At 36.8% G+C, this 17,965-nt stretch overlaps 2 protein-coding genes across 25 annotated transcripts in view; both read left to right on the top strand.

Annotated features, from left to right (window-relative positions):
- LOC113054973 (gastrula zinc finger protein XlCGF46.1-like) overlaps positions 1 to 6,532 on the top strand; it is a 35,072-nt gene extending 28,540 nt beyond the window's left edge. For 19 of the 20 annotated variants that reach the window (XM_026220816.1, XM_026220835.1, XM_026220829.1 and 16 more), the window contains one exon: positions 4,550 to 4,729. In XM_026220816.1, coding sequence (XP_026076601.1) covers positions 4,550 to 4,714 — 165 coding nt within the window. In that variant the 3' untranslated portion in view covers positions 4,715 to 4,729. Of the gene's footprint in view, positions 1 to 4,549 lie in introns of all 20 variants that reach the window. The other variant, XM_026220815.1, reaches the window with a different exon arrangement.
- A 2,371-nt stretch (positions 6,533 to 8,903) lies between these two features.
- On the top strand, positions 8,904 to 17,965 carry LOC113054975 (heterogeneous nuclear ribonucleoprotein A1-like). 5 transcript variants are annotated; one of them, XR_003277464.1, is made up of 13 exons: positions 8,904 to 9,045; positions 9,664 to 9,786; positions 9,869 to 10,015; positions 10,242 to 10,452; positions 10,544 to 10,636; positions 11,854 to 11,940; positions 14,192 to 14,257; positions 14,348 to 14,509; positions 14,599 to 14,733; positions 14,933 to 15,002; positions 17,052 to 17,119; positions 17,201 to 17,307; positions 17,406 to 17,965. XR_003277464.1 is itself a non-coding variant. In XM_026220837.1 (11 exons), exons 1-10 carry the CDS (start codon positions 9,034 to 9,036, stop codon positions 14,992 to 14,994), a joined length of 1,098 nt encoding a protein of 365 aa, XP_026076622.1. In that variant the 5' UTR covers positions 8,904 to 9,033; the 3' UTR covers positions 14,995 to 15,002; positions 15,418 to 15,836. The 5 variants fall into 5 exon arrangements, 3 of the variants coding, with proteins under 3 accessions (XP_026076622.1, XP_026076624.1, XP_026076623.1); XR_003277465.1 differs by lacking the exon at positions 14,933 to 15,002; XM_026220837.1 differs by lacking the exons at positions 17,052 to 17,119; positions 17,201 to 17,307; positions 17,406 to 17,965 and adding an exon at positions 15,418 to 15,836.

Here is a 17,965-nt window from a genome sequence, read left to right as displayed (position 1 = left end):
GGTTTTAAGGTTTGGGGAAACTCCCATGATCATTCATTCATTAGCCCCGTTCACGCCGCAAGAAACTTTCAGCAACAAAGAGACCAGCATTTTCAAAAAGAGCTGCCGACCTCCAGTGAACGAAACCATCGGTGATACAATGTTGGGCGTGTTCATTTGAGAAAGTTGAAATGCTCAACTTAATGTGATTTAGAAGTTGAATGAAGTCAGTGGAGCACACGTCATCTTTGTCATGTCAAATGCTGTAGTGAAATGTTAGGAAGATGGATAAACTAACCCTATTATACAGAGGTTTTTACATTAAATCAAGTCTGCTCCCTGCAAAAATATCGCCAGATGTTCATCAGGCTTTCTCTATTGTAATTAAAAAAAGAGTCCTCTCATGTAGGGCTGTCACGATACTAGATTTTTCATATCATGGTTATTGTGGCCATACGAATTCACGATGTCGATATATCGTGATATCTATAGAAACCTTGGGGTGGGGAAGATATCAGTCAAATTATTTTTTACTTTGTTTATTGAGTTTTTCTTTTTCACCCAATGAGCATAATATTGATACTGATAAACGCAGGGCACAATACTCTGGCTTTCTCCGTCTTCTTTGAAGCTCTTATGAAATAACAAGAGAGAAAATACTGTCAAGTTCAACAGTATGATGAATAAATATTAATGGTAACACTTTACAATAAAGTGTTTACGATTTTCATGCACATCTCATCAGTAAAGACCTTTAATTAGAAGTATATCTCCAGCATGTGTGTTCAGATCAGGGTTGCCAAGTTTTCACAACAAATCCTGCCCAGTTGCTTCTCAAATGTCCAAAACTAGGGGTGTAACGATTCACTCGTTTTCTCGATGCATCGATTACAAACCCTGTCGATTCATATGCATCTATCTTGAAACATAATTTTTGAATAGTGAATCGCTGATCTTGAACAGTAATCGATTCAAAATGCTAAGAATCTAATGAATCGCGATTTCTATAGCGATTCAATGCTTTCAAAATGTATACACATTAAATTACTACACGCACAAATTAATGTAGACCTTGAAGAGTGTTCGTGAATCGTGCCTTTTTATAGATCTTGTGGCCAGTAATGCTAATGTGAAGTAGTTTTACTTTTCTGTAGTTTGTCAATGGCTCTCTGCATCTTACCGACGGAGTTACCGGAGCCGTCGACAGCTGTATTTATTGCAGGGATGGAGCAGAATTGTAAGTGTCTAAATCATACGCACAGATCCACTGAATGATAAATGTGTTTAAACAATGCGGATGAACCGAATATACGAAGGAAACTTTTAAAATTAACCACAGCATTAACAACGTCCTTGAAATAAGAGCGCGGGATTTATCTGATAATCAGATGCATGAAAGTAGCGTTTGTTTCATTAACAAACAGACATCTGGAGCGTTTTCTCTCAGAATCATTCGCTGATGGAGAGGAAAAGTTAAATAGAGATGAAGACGATTTCACACTGAAAGAGAAGCGATCTCGCTCTCATAGACGTGCCAGGCTATATCTGCAGCTAAACTGAATAAAAGCAGAATGAACTGATGAAACTAAAAAAAACCCACAAACAATTTATGAATGATGCAGTGCTAATTGACATTTATTACAGTACAGAAACTATAAAGTATATTTTCTACCTTATTCTGTGCAGAAAATGTAAATAATTGCTAATTAAATGTAGCCTAGTATATAATCATAAAATTGCCATTAGGAAAAAATATCAATTACAAATGATTGATTATTGCCCAGCAGTGTATTTGATTTATTACAGCTAATTAAAAGGAATTTAAAAAAATTCCTTGTAAAAAAAATAAAAAAATAAATAATAAAAATTATTATTATTATTATATAGGCTACATACATAAAATGATTGTATTTGACATTTCTGTCACTTCTGAAATTATGGCTACGCCCCTGGTGTGACAAAATGTTAGCTTATACATAATACTCTTTAAGCTCCTTTTTAAAAACTTGGCATACATACATTTTCACATATGCCATGTCGCATCATTAAACTAGCATTTAACAATGGACAAAAGTTTTTTTTTTTTCTTTTTTTTTTTTTTCTTTTTTTTTTTTCTAACCCATGGTTCTCTAACCATAAATGTTACTGTAATTTGCCCCCTGACTAAGCATTTAAAGAATTTAGTAGAAGCATTTAAATAATCCTGTGAATGCACTTAAAGAATGCAGAATCGAATCGTTATAATCGAATCGAATTTAATTTAATTGTGAATCGAATCAAATTGAATCGTTCTAAATTTACAAAAATTGTTCTTGAATCTAATCGAAAACCTATGAATCGTAATCAAATCGAATCGCTTCCTTGCCAAAGATTCACAGCCCTATCCAAAACTAATCGCGATTCCAGGAGGTTCCCAGATAAAAAAGAAATTGCTTCCCGGGGTTAAAATATACATATATTTTTATTTTTTTTTTGGCATGGTTGTCTTTGTAAAATTCGCATTTAAGGGGCTAAATATCACGTTATTGGTATTGGGGTTGCTTGAAACCGCGGACATGGAAAAACAACCACAGACTTTGCAACACTGGTTCAGGTGGAGCGGCAGTTACTACACAGAGCCGTAGTCTACCGACAACTAACACAAAATCGCTTTCAAAATCGACAAAGAATCGCCACCGATTTTAAAATAAATTTTGTGTAGATTGTCAGTGAATTACGGCTCGGTGTAGTAAATGCCAACCAGTGTTGCCAAGTCTGTGGTTGTTTTTCATGTCCGTGGGTCACAGCGACAATACCAATAACGTGATATTTAGACCCTAAAATGTGAATTTTACCAAGGGAACCATGCCATAAAACTTATATTTTAACCCCGGAAACCAATTTTTTTTATCGGGAACCTCCTGGAAACGCAATTGGGCTAGTTTTGGACTAGTTTTGAGAAGCAACTGGGCAGGATTTGTCGTGAAAACCTGGCAACCCTGATCTGAACGCACGTGCTGGGGAAATACTTCTAATTACAGGCACGTCTTTACTGATGAGATGTGCATGAAAATCGCATTCGATTTTTTGCACAGCCCTAATAAGATGCCATTTGTTAACATTAATGTATTAATGGACATGAATGAACAATACATTTATTACACAATTTATTAATCTTTGTTAATGTTAATAAAAATTGAGTTAGTCAATGTTCATAGTACATTAATGTTTACAAACACAACTTGTGATTTTAACAATGCATTAGTAAATGCTGAAATTAATGAACTACGATTAATGCTGTGGAAATATTGTTCATTATTATTTGTTATTTATATATGTTAACTAATGTAATGTTAACTAATGAACCTTATTGAAGAATGACCACAGATGAGGCATTAAGTGCATGACACTGTGACCAACTTAACATTTTACAGAGTTTAATGTAGCAATGCGTTCGCTCAGTTTTTCAAGATCCATTTTAATCGTGTAACTATTCATAAATTTGAACAAAGTGTTAGTACGCACAGGCCGTATTGATTGCAAATACAAAAATAAGACGAGTAAAGAAAACACGGTACTTATTAAAATATGAACACAGAAAACCGCTGTTAATAGGTTATATGATATTTCCCAGTCTTTGACTAGTAAAAAGGTTTCAGAGTTAAGGCACGATACTGCCACCTGGGCACTCAACCAGGTACTGTTACCAAGTATTTACATGTGGTGTCATCATAAGAGAACTGTTCATTTCAAATATTGCGGTTATCACTAATACCGATATATCCTCATACACTAAATTAACACGATATCGATAATTGTGTATTTGAATATCACGGTTATCGTCAATACCGGTATATCACGACAGCCCTACTCTCATGCCTAAAGTACTGTAAGAAGAAGACGTATTGTAGCCGCAGGAAACACCTATGAGCAACCAAGTTTGCTTAGACTGGTGAGCTGAAGCAACAGAGTTGCTAGTGGTGTGAACAGTGCTTGAGTCCTGACAGCTCTCTGGAATTGGATTTATTACCAGATTGGGAAAAAATGCATTATATTGAAATACAAAGGTTAAATGTCAACTGCTGAATGATACTGCTTGGTAGGTGTCTGAACAAGTTCGGTTGGTTTGCCCTTAAACACTTGTGAACCTTACATTCTATTTCCATGTATTCACACACATGTTGTTCTGAACCACAAGACTTGAGTCATTCTTTGTAACCAAAATAATAATATGTGTATTCAAACCTGAGTGGTTTCTATCCCTCCTTTTAAAGTCTAAGTAACCAAAACTTAAAGTGACCTGAGGATGAGGAAATTAATAACAACTTTAGAGAACCTTAAGAATTGTATTATTATTATTATTATTATTATTATTATTATTATTATTATTATTCTGATCTTCTAAATGAGAACCATCATCAACATTGTAGCCATGTGCAAATGGAACACACTTATAAATGAATAAATATATAGGTTGCAATTTGGGATTTTCATTAAACAAACACAAGGAGAAAGAATCACTGAGGTGAAGTCAAATGTGTAAATGCTTTAGTTGAACACTTCCACTAACTTCTCTGTTTTCCACCTTAAGAGCTTCTCGCGGACAGACAGACTGTTGAGGCACCGGCGACTGTGTCAGGGTCGTGGCGTGGCTAAAGTGGAGGCCCAGCCGTGCTCTTTCACCCAGGATCCCCCCGCAGCTCCTCCGTCCACATGGAGTCCTCTCCATCCCGCCCCGGGACGCCTCGCTGTCTGACACCGTCCTCTTTAGACGACAGCACACCCAGACCTCTCTCAGATCCACTGGCACCGTGGCTCCACCTGCTGACAGAGAGATGAGCTACAGACAGGATGAGCCGAAATCCTCCTCTTTTGTTTCTTTATATAGAAACAAACAAGGTTGTTTGAACATTGAGGGTTGTTTTATACTTTTTGTTAATATATTGTGGGGTACTTTTAAAAGGTGAGGAACAAAAACACACACCTAACATGGGAATTTCATGTTACTAACCAAAAACCAAAACCATAAAAAAGGTACAACCCATCATCTATTGACTGACATATATGGATACACACTTCATGTAAGATGTAACAGCATCGTGTGATGTAGAGGCCTGCTGTAAAGTGCTAAGGGTTAATACTCTGTCCTGAGGACGCAGGTAATGCCCTACTACCATCCAGACATCTGTTTGTTACACATCATATGGACATGCACAGTGTGGTTCAAGACATTAATTCATTAAGCATTCACAGGCTTTTTCTCAATGATAAATGTTTGATCTAATATTGTAACTATGTATGAATATTGCTCTGTGTAACAGCTGGTTTGTTCTCTGGTGGAAATGAGTTCTGCTCACTGGAGGAGTCCCTTTCTCTGCCTCTAATGACTGGTCAAATCTCACAAGAGCTGTCAAGGCCATGTTCTGCCTGTCACTGGTCCTCACAATCACAAATTGTGCATCAAGAAAATGAGGTCTATTTTATGCCATTACGTTTTTCATTTATGAACCTTTAGCCAATTTCACTGATGTTCTTAATAGCATACAAAATTGTGTTTTTGGATGTACATTAAAATAATATATTTAATTTTGTTTTACTGACTTTATATGGGCAATGGGAATCATCGTGGTTGCATTACGTAATGAGAACCGAAGGAGTAAAATGTGATAAAATAGTAGTGCGTAATTTTAGGCTTCATTTTCTGAATGCTAAATGTGTTTTTCTTTTCTGATTTTGGAGTGATATATGGCTGAGATATGTTTTTGTGAGATTTATTCAAGTATTGGCTCCACTGTTAATGCATCTACATGGTAAATGTCAATTTCATGTACAGATTCATATGTGCAACATATAATAAGATCTTGTGGCTTTAGGATGTTTAAGTTTTTTTTTTTTTTTTTTTTTTTTTGCACAATAATAATTATATACATTTTATTTTATTGAAATGTTGACATGAGGACAGATAGTCTGCCTGTTTTCTCTCCAAAGTCATTTATAACATTATATTGCCTTGTGTTCTATCACAGATGTGTTAATCTCTATTGATCTAGTGTTGTTGTTTTAAAGTGGAGGTTTCCAGAGTGGTATAGCAGTGTTGTCTTATGCATAGGTTTGCGTTCCTGTGAATCTGAATATGCAATCCTTCAGGACACACGGGACACTAACGGAGGACGAGGGCAGAGGTCTGATGTTATTGTGTCATCAAATGATAGTCTTTTTCAGTTTATTAACTTCTCATTCTATCTTTAACATGATATCTACTGTTTGACGAGAGTATCGTCTGTATTGTTTAAGTGCTGATGGACGGTTAGGGATTTAATTGGGCATTTCCTTGCATCAGAATGCTTTCTGGTGTTAGTATCTGGCAACTACAAAGAGAGTATATCTTTAGAGGGATGTCTGCTGTTTATTGACAAAGGATTGCTGCATTTCAATGTAATGACTGAATATTTTTCTTTGTAATGTTACATGTTTATATACTGTAACTGAATTGGTTTAAACTTTTAGTTCTACAGCAACAAGCTTTGTGTATTTTAAGTACCTTTTTATGCTAATATAATTCTAAAACACTGGAGAGAAATGTGTGAAATGATCATCTATATACACATACAGTTGAATATGCATTGCGTGTATACACAAACACACACACACACACACACATTCTTGGTTTGTAATTAATAATCAAAACATCTCTCCAAAGTGTTGGGAACATTAATGCATTTTGCATACTTGGAGATCCGAATTAAAAAGAAAGTAGCAATGGAAGATTGAAAAGATTTTAGGTATTTACTCGGACAGACCGAGATCGTCAGTAGTAGTTAAGAAAGCATCACTATTTTCGTGCATGATGTTGCAGTCTCTGATGTAACAACTTCACTGAATTCCTTCTCTTCAGATGAAGGTGTTTTCCAAAGAAAAACAAAAAACTTATGATAGTAAATGAAACGCACATTGTTAATACTTCAGACTCTTCAGTTACATTTACTGTTTTTCTTTTTTTTTTTTTTTGTGAGGAGACAAGAGAGGTGTTTCCTTTATGCATAAATAAAATACTAAATAAAATGTATACAAGTATTCACTTTTAAATCAGGATTGTTTTTTTTTTTTTTTTTTTTTTTTTTTTTTTTTTGCAGAAATCGCATTTGAATTAAATTTAAATCCCAAAAAAGGTAACACATTTTTTAAATGTAATGTTTTTACAGTTAAGTCCATCTTGGCTCTTCAATTAAAGTTGGGGCTGATTAATAATTTGCAGCAGCATATAGCTGCAACTGACTTCCAAAGGAAATGTTCTCCCACTTACTGTTAGACTGAAACAATAATAATAATAAAGATTTACATGAATTGCATATCAGGACTCCTTGGGTGAATTTCAAATGGCAGTTCAAAATTCTGAAGTATTTATTTTAGATCGCTGTTTTGTCTGGCCTTCTAACATTTAAAACTGTTATTTTTTGTGTGAACTATTATTTAGTAGAAACTACAAATAAACACTTTAATAAATATGTTATCTGCTCAAACAGATTTTGTTTTTGTACATTGATAAAATATAAAATTGATTTCTGGTACACAAAAACAAACAGATGTTGATTGGTGCACTATGTCCGCTTATAAAACTGAAATGCAAACATACTACACAGAACAAATGTCATATTAGACAACGTCAGAACATATATCTGTATGATGACTTTGTGTTAGTAGGCATAAATGTCAGGTTTTCTAGGTGGACTAAAAAGCAGAAAGAGCCTTAATATATGCTTTATTAATAAGCCAAATTCAAAAACTGTCAGTGAGGCACCAAGCTCAACCAGGGGCTGCAAAGAGGCGAGGAATAACAGGCTAAGGTCAAGGAACCAAGGAAAATATGATGGGTAGGATAAAATGTCAGGACACTGGGTCAATATTGGCTCCCAAATTTATTACATGAATGCCTACACCGTTATTTACAGAACCCAGGGTTTTAGAGGGAATGTTGGCAAATGCAGGAGGACTAGAAAATCAACACCTCACCTTAGTCTGGGAGTCATTTAACTTGAGAAAATGTTCCACCATCCAACATTTAACTTCACTTAAGCAATCAAACAATAAGATATTCAATTCTCATTCAAGAACCATTTTCAACGAAAAAACTTTTTTTTTTTTTTTTTTTATTATTATGTACAAATGTATTTATTTTTAAATTTACAGATGGCAATATTTACTGTGCAAGCTATAATTGTAAAACTGAGTGAAAATAACTCAAAGACATAGAAATAGTCACTGGAACACATTAGAATAAAATGAGGGAAGTCTCAGTCTCAGAGAGGAACAATGCATTTTAGTCATATGTTCTTCCCTGAATTTACTCTCTTGCTCTCTGTCCCGTTCTCTCTAAATCAAAGGAGTCTCTTGTCTGCTGCATTGCTGCCGGAAATCTGGGCTAACCATTCATAAAGAAGGTAAAACAGGCTCAGAAATGAGAGACATCCATTGCAGTTTGACAAGTTTTGAGGGTTTACGTTAGGTTATGCATTACAAGATATGAGATCCAGAGTTTGGCTAATAACAACAAAGTTAAGATAAGAAAACAACAGTCATAGATATAACAGATGCAAAGACAAAATCCTTCTGAAACATGAAAGATGGAAATAACTGACTTAAAACCATGGCTTAAGACTTTTGTACAGTGTATATTTGCAAAGAAATGTAAAAAAAAAAAAAAAAAAAAAGTACTTATAAATTGTATAAAAATTTAGGGAAGAAAATAATTTCAAGCATATTATGATCAAGGCAGTAAAGAAATTTGCTATTAAAGATATGTTAGAAATAGAAAATAATAAACAGGATAAAAAATTTCAAATAATGTTCAAAATAAAATAAAACAATTATTATTATTATTTTTTTTTTGGGTCTTAGAATCATCTATGAAGAGAAGAACAAAGCATTTTACGCACTCCAACCCAATAGGTGGCAGTGTGCACCCTGAACGATTGTCTGTAACCCGTCAAACAAACAGAAGAAGAAGAGGCTGCTGGCGCATGCGCAGTCGCTGCGAGTTTCCGTGCGAGGACTGCTGTCAGTCACTGGGACACCGCCATGTCCAAAGAGGTAAAACAAACAAACAAAAGCCCCCAAATATATATTGGTTGTACAATATAGATTGCAATTTAACTGTTACGTATATTGTGATTGCTGTGAAGTCAAGTGTAAAAGAGTGAGATCGTATATTAAGAGAAATTTGCTGTTGTTAAAATCGCCCGTTTCCTCTCGACTTCGTCTCTTCTTTGTTCGCAGCAGAGGCTCGTATCGACACACGAGCTCAAACGCAATTCCTTTGTTTGGAAATGTTTCAACCCTTCATTTTGGGTTCATCTGTGCTTTCTTTGAGTAAATGTATTTTTCTGTCCTCTTTTTCTTTCTTTATTTAATAAAAAACGCATTTTATTTGTGGTGCCTCTGTAGGCCGCACTGTTGCAGACGCGCTTCTGCATCACAGATCGATCTGAGCGACACAGTATCGGGAGAGCTCGATAACATTGACAGTTTTAATATTGATGAATAAAAGAAGTAGCTCTTCCTTCGTTTGTGTTATGCCATACTGATGCAGGGAAACCGCATAGTTAACCAAATGTGCTGTTTCCGGTTGAATAGGTGCATGCATTTATTTTGAGCTGTGTGTAAGGTTGTTATTTAGGGTATTGATTTGAAAGGTTTTGATTCTCTCAGCAACAGACCCCCCGTGAGCCCGAGCAGCTCCGAAAACTGTTCATCGGGGGCCTCAGTTTCGAGACAACGGACGAGAGTCTAAGAGCCCACTTCGAGCAATGGGGGACTCTTACAGACTGTGTGGTGAGTACATCAGCATTCATTCACATGCTCTCGAAGCAGAGCGGGCTCCGAAACCAGCGGCTCACCTCTCTTCTGCTCCCAGGTGATGAGGGACCCCAACACCAAGAGGTCGAGGGGTTTTGGGTTTGTGACCTATAGTTCGGTGAATGAGGTGGATGCAGCGATGGACGCTCGTCCGCACAAAGTGGACGGAAGAGCTGTTGAACCCAAGAGGGCGGTGTCTAGAGAAGTAGGTGTTCATCAAACAGTGTTCCCTTCTTATCAAACCAAATTAAGTTGGAAATGTCATTTTCATGTCTATGCTCAAAAACAAGTTAACAAGTTAAATATCTTTCTGCTATTTGCCGAGATTTTTGATATATTATCTTTTGATCTAGTGATATTTGCGAATGGATCATTATTATATGATTATTTTTTTTTGGAAGTTGCAATAATTGCTCATGCGCTGATTCCAGGACTCGTCCAGACCAGGTGCTCACTCCACTGTTAAAAAGATGTTTGTGGGCGGAATCAAAGAAGACACGGATGAGGAACATCTGCGCGAGTATTTCAGCCAGTTTGGTAAAATAGAGGAGGTGAACATCATGACTGAGAAGAACAGTGATAAGAGGAGGGGCTTCGCCTTCATAACATTTGATGACCATGATGCTGTTGACAGGATTGTCAGTAAGTCACTGCCACTGACTTGTGTCCACTATAGCAGTGTGTGTGTTTCTTTTAACATTGTTTTCATGTGTTTTCTTCATTTAACCCACAGTACAGAAATACCACACAGTGAATGGACACAACTGTGAAGTCAGGAAAGCTCTCTCCAGAGAGGAAATGAACAGGGTGTCGGTTAATCAACGAGGTAATTATCACACATTGAAAAAGGAATGCATTAGTAGGGCCCTATGATTTCCGTGATGCAGAAATGCGGACTGAAACGCAGAATCCAGTCATAAAACAGATTACAGTTTAACGTGGAATGTCACAGAATTTGTCAAATTTGGAATGAATTAATCAAAAGTAGGTCATTGCACTTCCATCAAATCGTGATATGGACTAATATCTGTAAATATTATGCCAGCAAAGTCTATTTAAATATGAATCCTGCATGTTCTACGTGTCTGTGTTAATGAATGGCGCAATAGAGCGACTTCATTCATGACACACACAGAAGCGCGCGTGACATTCGCGTCTGCCGTCTCACTAAATGAGGACGTAAACACATGAACAACATCTCCAGAACTGCTCTGGCAGTCACTTCATGAGCATCTGACCGTTTGATTTCAGTAAAACGTCATATCACACGTCATCACGTTCATGTTAAGCCGTCAAAATAAAAGTCCGGGTTTAATTGAAAGACAAGTATTTGCCAGAAATCTATTACCATTGTTCAGCAGAATGTAAATAGACTACTGCTACTAAAATGAAACAAACATTACTTTAAGGAATAATCACACAACATTTCTTCCATGTTTTATTTTTAATAGTGAATCAGCTTTGTTTACCAAAAAATAAAGTTTGCTTAATTTTCAATAATTGAAAGAAAAATGAATGTTTTATGCCTTCATTTGAACAGAATTTCTGAGGCAAAAAAACATTTCATAAGGTTATTTTAATAATTATTTGATTAAATTAAGTTGTTTTTATGCAGTTAAATAATTAGACATGCTAAAACACAGAATAAGGTAACAATAAAACATATGATGAAGAAAAAATTAAACATTTCATAGGTTCCTAAACATAGGAATTTTTGTTAAACTTTTTATAAATTGTTGTGAAAATATAAAAGTTTTATGATTTTAATTAATTAGACATGCTTTTTTATTAATACAATTAAATTTAACCATTAAAAAGCAGTTGATAAAAATTAAAAAAGAAAAAAATGGAATCCAGAAAAATTTAAACGGAAAAAATAGAATTTTGGAAAAAATAAAACTGATTTCATAAGGCCCTACAATAGCGTTAACCTCAGCGAAATTAAAATGCATCACAGAATCATTTTTGTCTTTTGCATTTGTTGCATAGCTCTTTGAAGTTCTGAAGTGTAAAAATAACCTTTTCATATAACCCATCTTATAGGTGGTAGAGGAGGAGGAGGTGGTGGAGGAGGAGGTGGTAGCGGTGGCGGTGGAAACTTTGGCAGAGGTGGAGGTGGAGGCTATGGAGGTGCGGTTTTGCATATTATGTTTTCATTTTTGTTTTATAGTTTGTGGTGGTCTGGAACTTTTTTTGTCCCCCAGTCCTTACCTTATTAAACACAACATTTTTAAAATTTCCAGACTTATGCGGACATCCTCAAATGTGAATAATTGTATCCATACCCAAGTAGTTAAATTAATCCTACTGCGTTTAACTTTGCACTATGCATATTACATAGAGCTGGGTCTATAAATCGATGTAGAATCGATTCGTGGATTGATTTTTAGATTTTCAGAATGCATCGTGATTCCTCTGGAATCGATTCTGAGCTTAGATTTTTACAGCAGATGGCACTCTACTCTAGTTTTTATCTGCACACTCAAATGCTCATGAAGAAGAGTGCTAAAGAGTGCTTGTGCGTTCGGCTGAGTCATCTAATTTCACTTCATCTTAGAATGCTTTTTTGATACAAGATTAGTGTAAACACAGCCCACCATGAACACCTTTGTAATTCGCTTCAACCTTTTCGAATTTTATGGATTATTTTAGGTTAAAGTGTCTAAGGATTTGGAAATGAGCAGAGTACGGGTTTTTCTAAAGCTTGCAGTGCCATCTGCTGTTCAAAACTAAACTCAGAAAAACTCAGAATCGATGCATCGATTTATTTTCCCAGCTCTTATATTTCATGGAATAATTGGAAATGATTATTTGGGTTGCAAGGACAAATTCAATGACACCACATGACTGACCCACCTTTTGGAGAACTACTGGTCAACTGTAGGGCTGTCACTTTTAGTTCAAAAATCGATTGCACAATCGATCGGACCAACCAAAAAAAGTTTCGAAAATGAAAATTGGTAATCTATTTTAACCAAATATGTTCACTGTTAATTTTAAAATAATTAAACAATAAAAAATATAGATTGAAACAAAAATCACAAACAAGCAGAAAAAGAAAATAAAGAATTCCAAAAGTGCAGTATGCGTTGCGAAAGCTAGACAGAAAATACTAGCAATTTTACACGCCTACAAGACCCAGTGACGTCGAAAGCGATCTCGCAAATAGACCGTCTGGCGCGAATAATTTCAATAAGGCAATGTAAAGCCGCGTTTACGCGCGTATTGAGGTCTCGCGGCACGCCTCATTCGTGCATCTAGTTACAGGAGATTCTGAGTTATGAAAAGGACCATTGCAAGCTGACAACGACCGGTAATACCCCCACCTTGCGCAGCTGTACCCGAGTGTCTCTGGGACATCAGTGCGGTCGGAGCGCGTCTTCTCAACAGCTGGACATATAGTGAATAAAAAACGCTCTGCTCAGCACCGCGAAAATGTTGATCGACTTGTTTTCCTGTCCAATAAATTTGTAATGGCCCTAGCCTTTTTGCTCGTTTCATGCTTGCCTAGTGCCGCCTTGCGGTAGTGTCGGTTATGTTCAATAAAAATAAAAAAAAACACACATGGCCTGTTCTCAAGTCCATTTAAAGTTTCATTTTTTGAACAGTTGTTTGAATTGGATTGAATCATTATTTAAAATAATCTTGGAGATTTTTGAAATGCCTAAATCATAAAGGGAGCCGGGTTGAAGCCTTTTTCTTTTATGACAGCCGTCCCCTCTGCATACCGTATTTTTCGGACTGTAAGTCGCATCTAAGAATACATCAAAAATACATCATGATGAGGAAAAAAAACATATATAAGTCGCACTGGACTATAAATCGCATTTATTTAGAACCAATAAAAAACATTACCGTCTACAGCCGCAAGAGGGCGCTCTATGTTTTCAGTGTAGACTACAGCAGAACTGAGCAGCATAGAGCGCCCTCTGGTGGCTGGAGACAGTAATGTTTTCTCTTGATTCATTTTTCTTAGTCCATTTCTCTTGGTTCATGTCAAATTAATTTTGATAAGTCGCACCTGACTATAAGTTGCAGGACCAGCCTAACTATGAAAAAAAAAGTGCGACTTATAATACGGTATATATTTTTCCGAGAATGTTGCACTCCTGTTGCTGTTTGTTATTCTGCACGAAACTTCTTGCCAATAAATAAGAAATACTGCTGACTTTTTGCGTTTCCAGTGCTTTCTTCACGTTTGTCCGTTATTTGGCGTTGAAAAAGGAAACGTCTTTTTTTAGACATGGAAAATCGATTTTACAATCGATTCAATGAACACTTGTATCTTAAAAATCGAAAATGATTTTTTCACAAAAGTGACAGCCCTCATCAACTGTGTTCCTTATGAGTTTTTAACTTTGAACTGCGTTTCCTTTCGTAGGTGGATATGGAGGAGGAAGAGGTGGTTACGGTGGAGGTGATGGATATAATGGCTACGGAGGGAATGGTATATACGAAGCCTTTAAGAATGTGATTCACATGACATTTGACCTTTCAGCAGTGTTTCCGTGATGCTTATCTCCCATCTCTCTATCAGGTGGCTATGGTGGAGGTGGACCTAATTACGGAGGCAACCGCGGTTATGGAGGAGGCGGCGGAGGTGGTGGTGGTGGTGGCTATGGAAACCAGGGTGGAGGCTACGGTGGCGGCGGTGGCTATGATAACTACAACAGTGGAGGTGGAGGCAACTTCGGAGGAGGTCAGTTACATGTGTTACAGTGTTCTTATTTGTGTTCTCCTAGGTTTAGAGTCATTGGCTATGCAGCAAATAACACTGAAGTTTTGCAGGCAACTTTGGAGGTGGCGGGGGCTACAACGACTTCGGCAGCTACAACAATCAATCTTCCTCTAACTACGGCCCGATGAAGGGAGGAAACTATGGAGGTGGTGGAAGGAGCGGTGGTGGTGGAGGCCCATACGGCGGTAAGTGAACATTGCTGTGTTGTATGTGGTATTAGATCATTGTGAACCGTCTCCGTTCCACTAAGGCTCTTTTGGACATTGAAAAGTTTGACTATGAGACGCGGCAGTTCAGGAACTATTTTAACTGAAATATTTAGTATATGAACTTTTGCAGATGCCACAGCTTTTGTGTCACATCTCAATCACGGTTCTTTTGTAGGTGGTTATGGAGGAGGCTCTGGTGGTGGTTATGGAGGAGGCTCTGGTGGGCGAAGGTTTTAGATTCCAGGGTAAGAATTGCCCCACGTATGGAAGAGGCCTCTGAAGCTAGCCTTTGGGTTGTTTTTAGCTCAACTCATAAGATCCGAAACCTATGCAAATGTTAGCCCGTATTCACTCTTCAATAAGTCAGTAAATGAGTAAAACGACTGAGTTTTCAGTGCAGGGGATCCAGCAGCAAACCTTCAAATCTAATAAAGCTAAGATCCAGTATCACAAGACGAATGTTGATTTTTGAGTTGCTCTCCAAAGCTTCTGGCTGCAGCACATGCAAACTCATCCTCATTGTCTTAACCAAGCAGTCTTAGCTGACCTGAAGGTTTGCTTCTGTGCTACTACTTTTCATTCCCCTCCAGTTCAGCTCTTGATAAACACAAAGCAAGGTTGCAAAGTGTAACTGAATGTGTGTTCCGTATTGTCCAACAGGCCACAGTACTTAGAGGAGAGCCAGAGAGAGATGACAGGGAAAGGAGAGAAGCAAGCAGGTTTACACCTAGATCTGCCCAGCCAAGCAGTGTGGTGGCGATATTAACGTCTGCCATGCGAAGAGAACGTGTTCAATAGGGGAGGAAAATCATGTGGGGATGGGGGGATGGGGGGGGGGGGGTTGTGTGAAGGTGTACAAAAAAAAAAAAAAAGAAAGTTTTACAAATTTATTAGTTTGTAGTTTTCCCTTTTTTGTCTGTGAAGTGCAAAGCATTCCAATGAGATTTTATGCAGGGTTTAATTGTTGTGTTGGCTTTTCTCTTGAACCAGTAGGGTGTCTGTCTTTTTTCTTTCTTTTTATTTTTATGTGAACAGTCACCAATCAAGATTAAATAAACCGCTCCAGTTTTTTTATTTAATTGTTTTCGTCAGTGTTTTGATTTGGTCAATTCTATTGTGAGTTCTCGCCCGGTTGCATGAATGACAAGATTTGTAGATTTCAAGCTTTACCGTAAAGTCACTTTGACCTTTGGTTAAAGCATTAAAGAGATACTCCACCCAAAAATTTTAATTTTGTCAATAATCACTTACCGTTGCAAACCTGTAAAAGCTTCATTCATTTTCGGAAAACATCTTAAAATATTTTGGATGAATCCCGGGAGGCTTCAGGCTGTCCCATAGACTGCCTAGTAACTTACACTCAAGTTCCAGAAAAGTATGAAAAGCATGGTCAGAATAGTTCATCTGCCATCAGTGGTTCAACCGTAACGTTATGAAGAGACGAGAGTACTTTCTGAAACAGAAGAGCATAAGCTGCCTGCGTTCAGCTCATTTTCTCCAAAATGGTGCTACAGTGATGTGGAGAGACACAGAGGAGACAAATAGTTGAATAAAGATATATTAATATCAACAAAACTTTAATTAGCTTGTTCATTTATATTCACAATTGGGCCTAGCGCTCATCCTGGTGTTTGTGTATTTTGCAACATATGGGTAGCACATAGTTCATCTTTTGAACAAGTGATGTTTCTTTGTTGGAGTTCAACTGGGGAATGGAATCCATAAGAGGATTTTTAGCAACTCTGAAGGCAATCTTGCACATAAGCGGTCAGACTATCTGATGAAGTGCCAGCAAAGATTCTAGCCATCGGGAGGAGCCAGCTTTAAAGGCTAGCCAAAGAGAAGAGACTTTTCAGAAGCAGTCCATCGAAGAGAGGCTAGCCGTTGGGATGAGCCAGCTGAGAGGCTAGCTTATTGGAATCGCCAGCAGTCTTATTGAGAACAGATGATTGGTCTTGTGAGACTAGCGAGAAACAGCTACCAAAGTAAGGTATTTAACATACCAGACTGGTAGGTAAGAGGAGAATTTTAGTTTTCTTTCATGTGAATTAAAGAGATTAAAGCAGTTTAAAGCTTTTGTTGCCTGGTTGTTTTCGTGGTTGTGGTGAAAACATGAGTGCCGAACTATCACAGTGAGCAAGTTTTCAACTGTGTTTTAAGTAAAGTTCGGTATCTTAATTGTATGTTGTAAAAGTAGTCTTTTGTGTCAGTGGTGCATGAGATACTTTCTGTGCTTGGCTACATGTCTCTGTTTCTCATTATTTTGGTTTTAATTCAATTCATTCTTTTTGTAGGAGTATAAACTGGTGGACAGTTTGACTGTAACAGTAACCGCCAATACAAATGGCTGCTGATCTCGAAGGTGAGTCCATTTCATATATTTGATTATTTTAAAATACTTTTTCCAAATTGGTTCTTCAATTATTAATGTCTTTACTTCTAGGGTAGCTAAAGACTGACGCCAGCCCAAAACGACAACTGTAAAAACGTAACATTTTAATTATTTTACCATTTTATCCACGTTGGCAGATGGTCAAAATATTTGAGTTGGTAAGATATGGTTTAAATTAATTGAAAGTGTCCGTTTTAAATGTCATTTTGTATTGTTAACCTTTTTAAAAGTGTTTTTCTCTTGGTTTCCCCCACAGATTGTCAGAGCACAGGGTCAAACACCAAGCAATAGCTGCTGGACAGCATTAGAAATGTTTTAACTTTTTTTTTTTTTTAAGTCATTTTTACAGTGTTTTAATAAAAAATGCTTTATTTACCAATGCCGTGATTTTACAGATTGTATTTCATGAGTTTTCCTGTCAGCTTCGATTGAAAGCAATATAACAGGCCATAGAAAAATGTATCAATGTGGTTGATGGACCTTGAACAAATATTTTAAACGTGAGCGGTATTGCACAAAAGAAAGGTAACGGATGAAGCTGGGATTTTCTAGTTAGTTGAAAATTAGCCTGGACTCAGTTACATGAAAGCAGTATAAATTATGTTAGTATCGAGATGTATTTTCTGCAGCTAGAGACTAAGAACTGTAAATATGTTGCATCAATTTAATTATCCTGCATTAAAATACTTGATATACTGTCATCTAAGTATGCCTATTTTAGTGATATTATGAATGTTGCTATCAGAGGATTGATTAATACATTTATTGTTGCAATTGTTGAGATTATAAAAAAATAAAAAGAAGTTGCAAAGGTGG

This window comes from Carassius auratus, chromosome 36, assembly GCF_003368295.1.
Source record: "Carassius auratus strain Wakin chromosome 36, ASM336829v1, whole genome shotgun sequence".
Classification (NCBI taxonomy): Eukaryota; Metazoa; Chordata; class Actinopteri; order Cypriniformes; family Cyprinidae; genus Carassius; species Carassius auratus.
The sequence above is the reverse complement of the archived record's forward strand: the minus strand, read 5'-3'. Positions and strand labels throughout refer to the sequence as shown.

Excerpts from the sequence above, each read along its gene's own strand:
- LOC113054975 (XM_026220837.1), top strand. Across the intron at positions 10,453-10,543 it reads TGCTGTTGACAGGATTGTCA|TACAGAAATACCACACAGTG; the intron begins GTAAGTCACTGC and ends TTTAACCCACAG. Across the intron at positions 10,637-11,853 it reads GGTGTCGGTTAATCAACGAG|GTGGTAGAGGAGGAGGAGGT; the intron begins GTAATTATCACA and ends CCCATCTTATAG.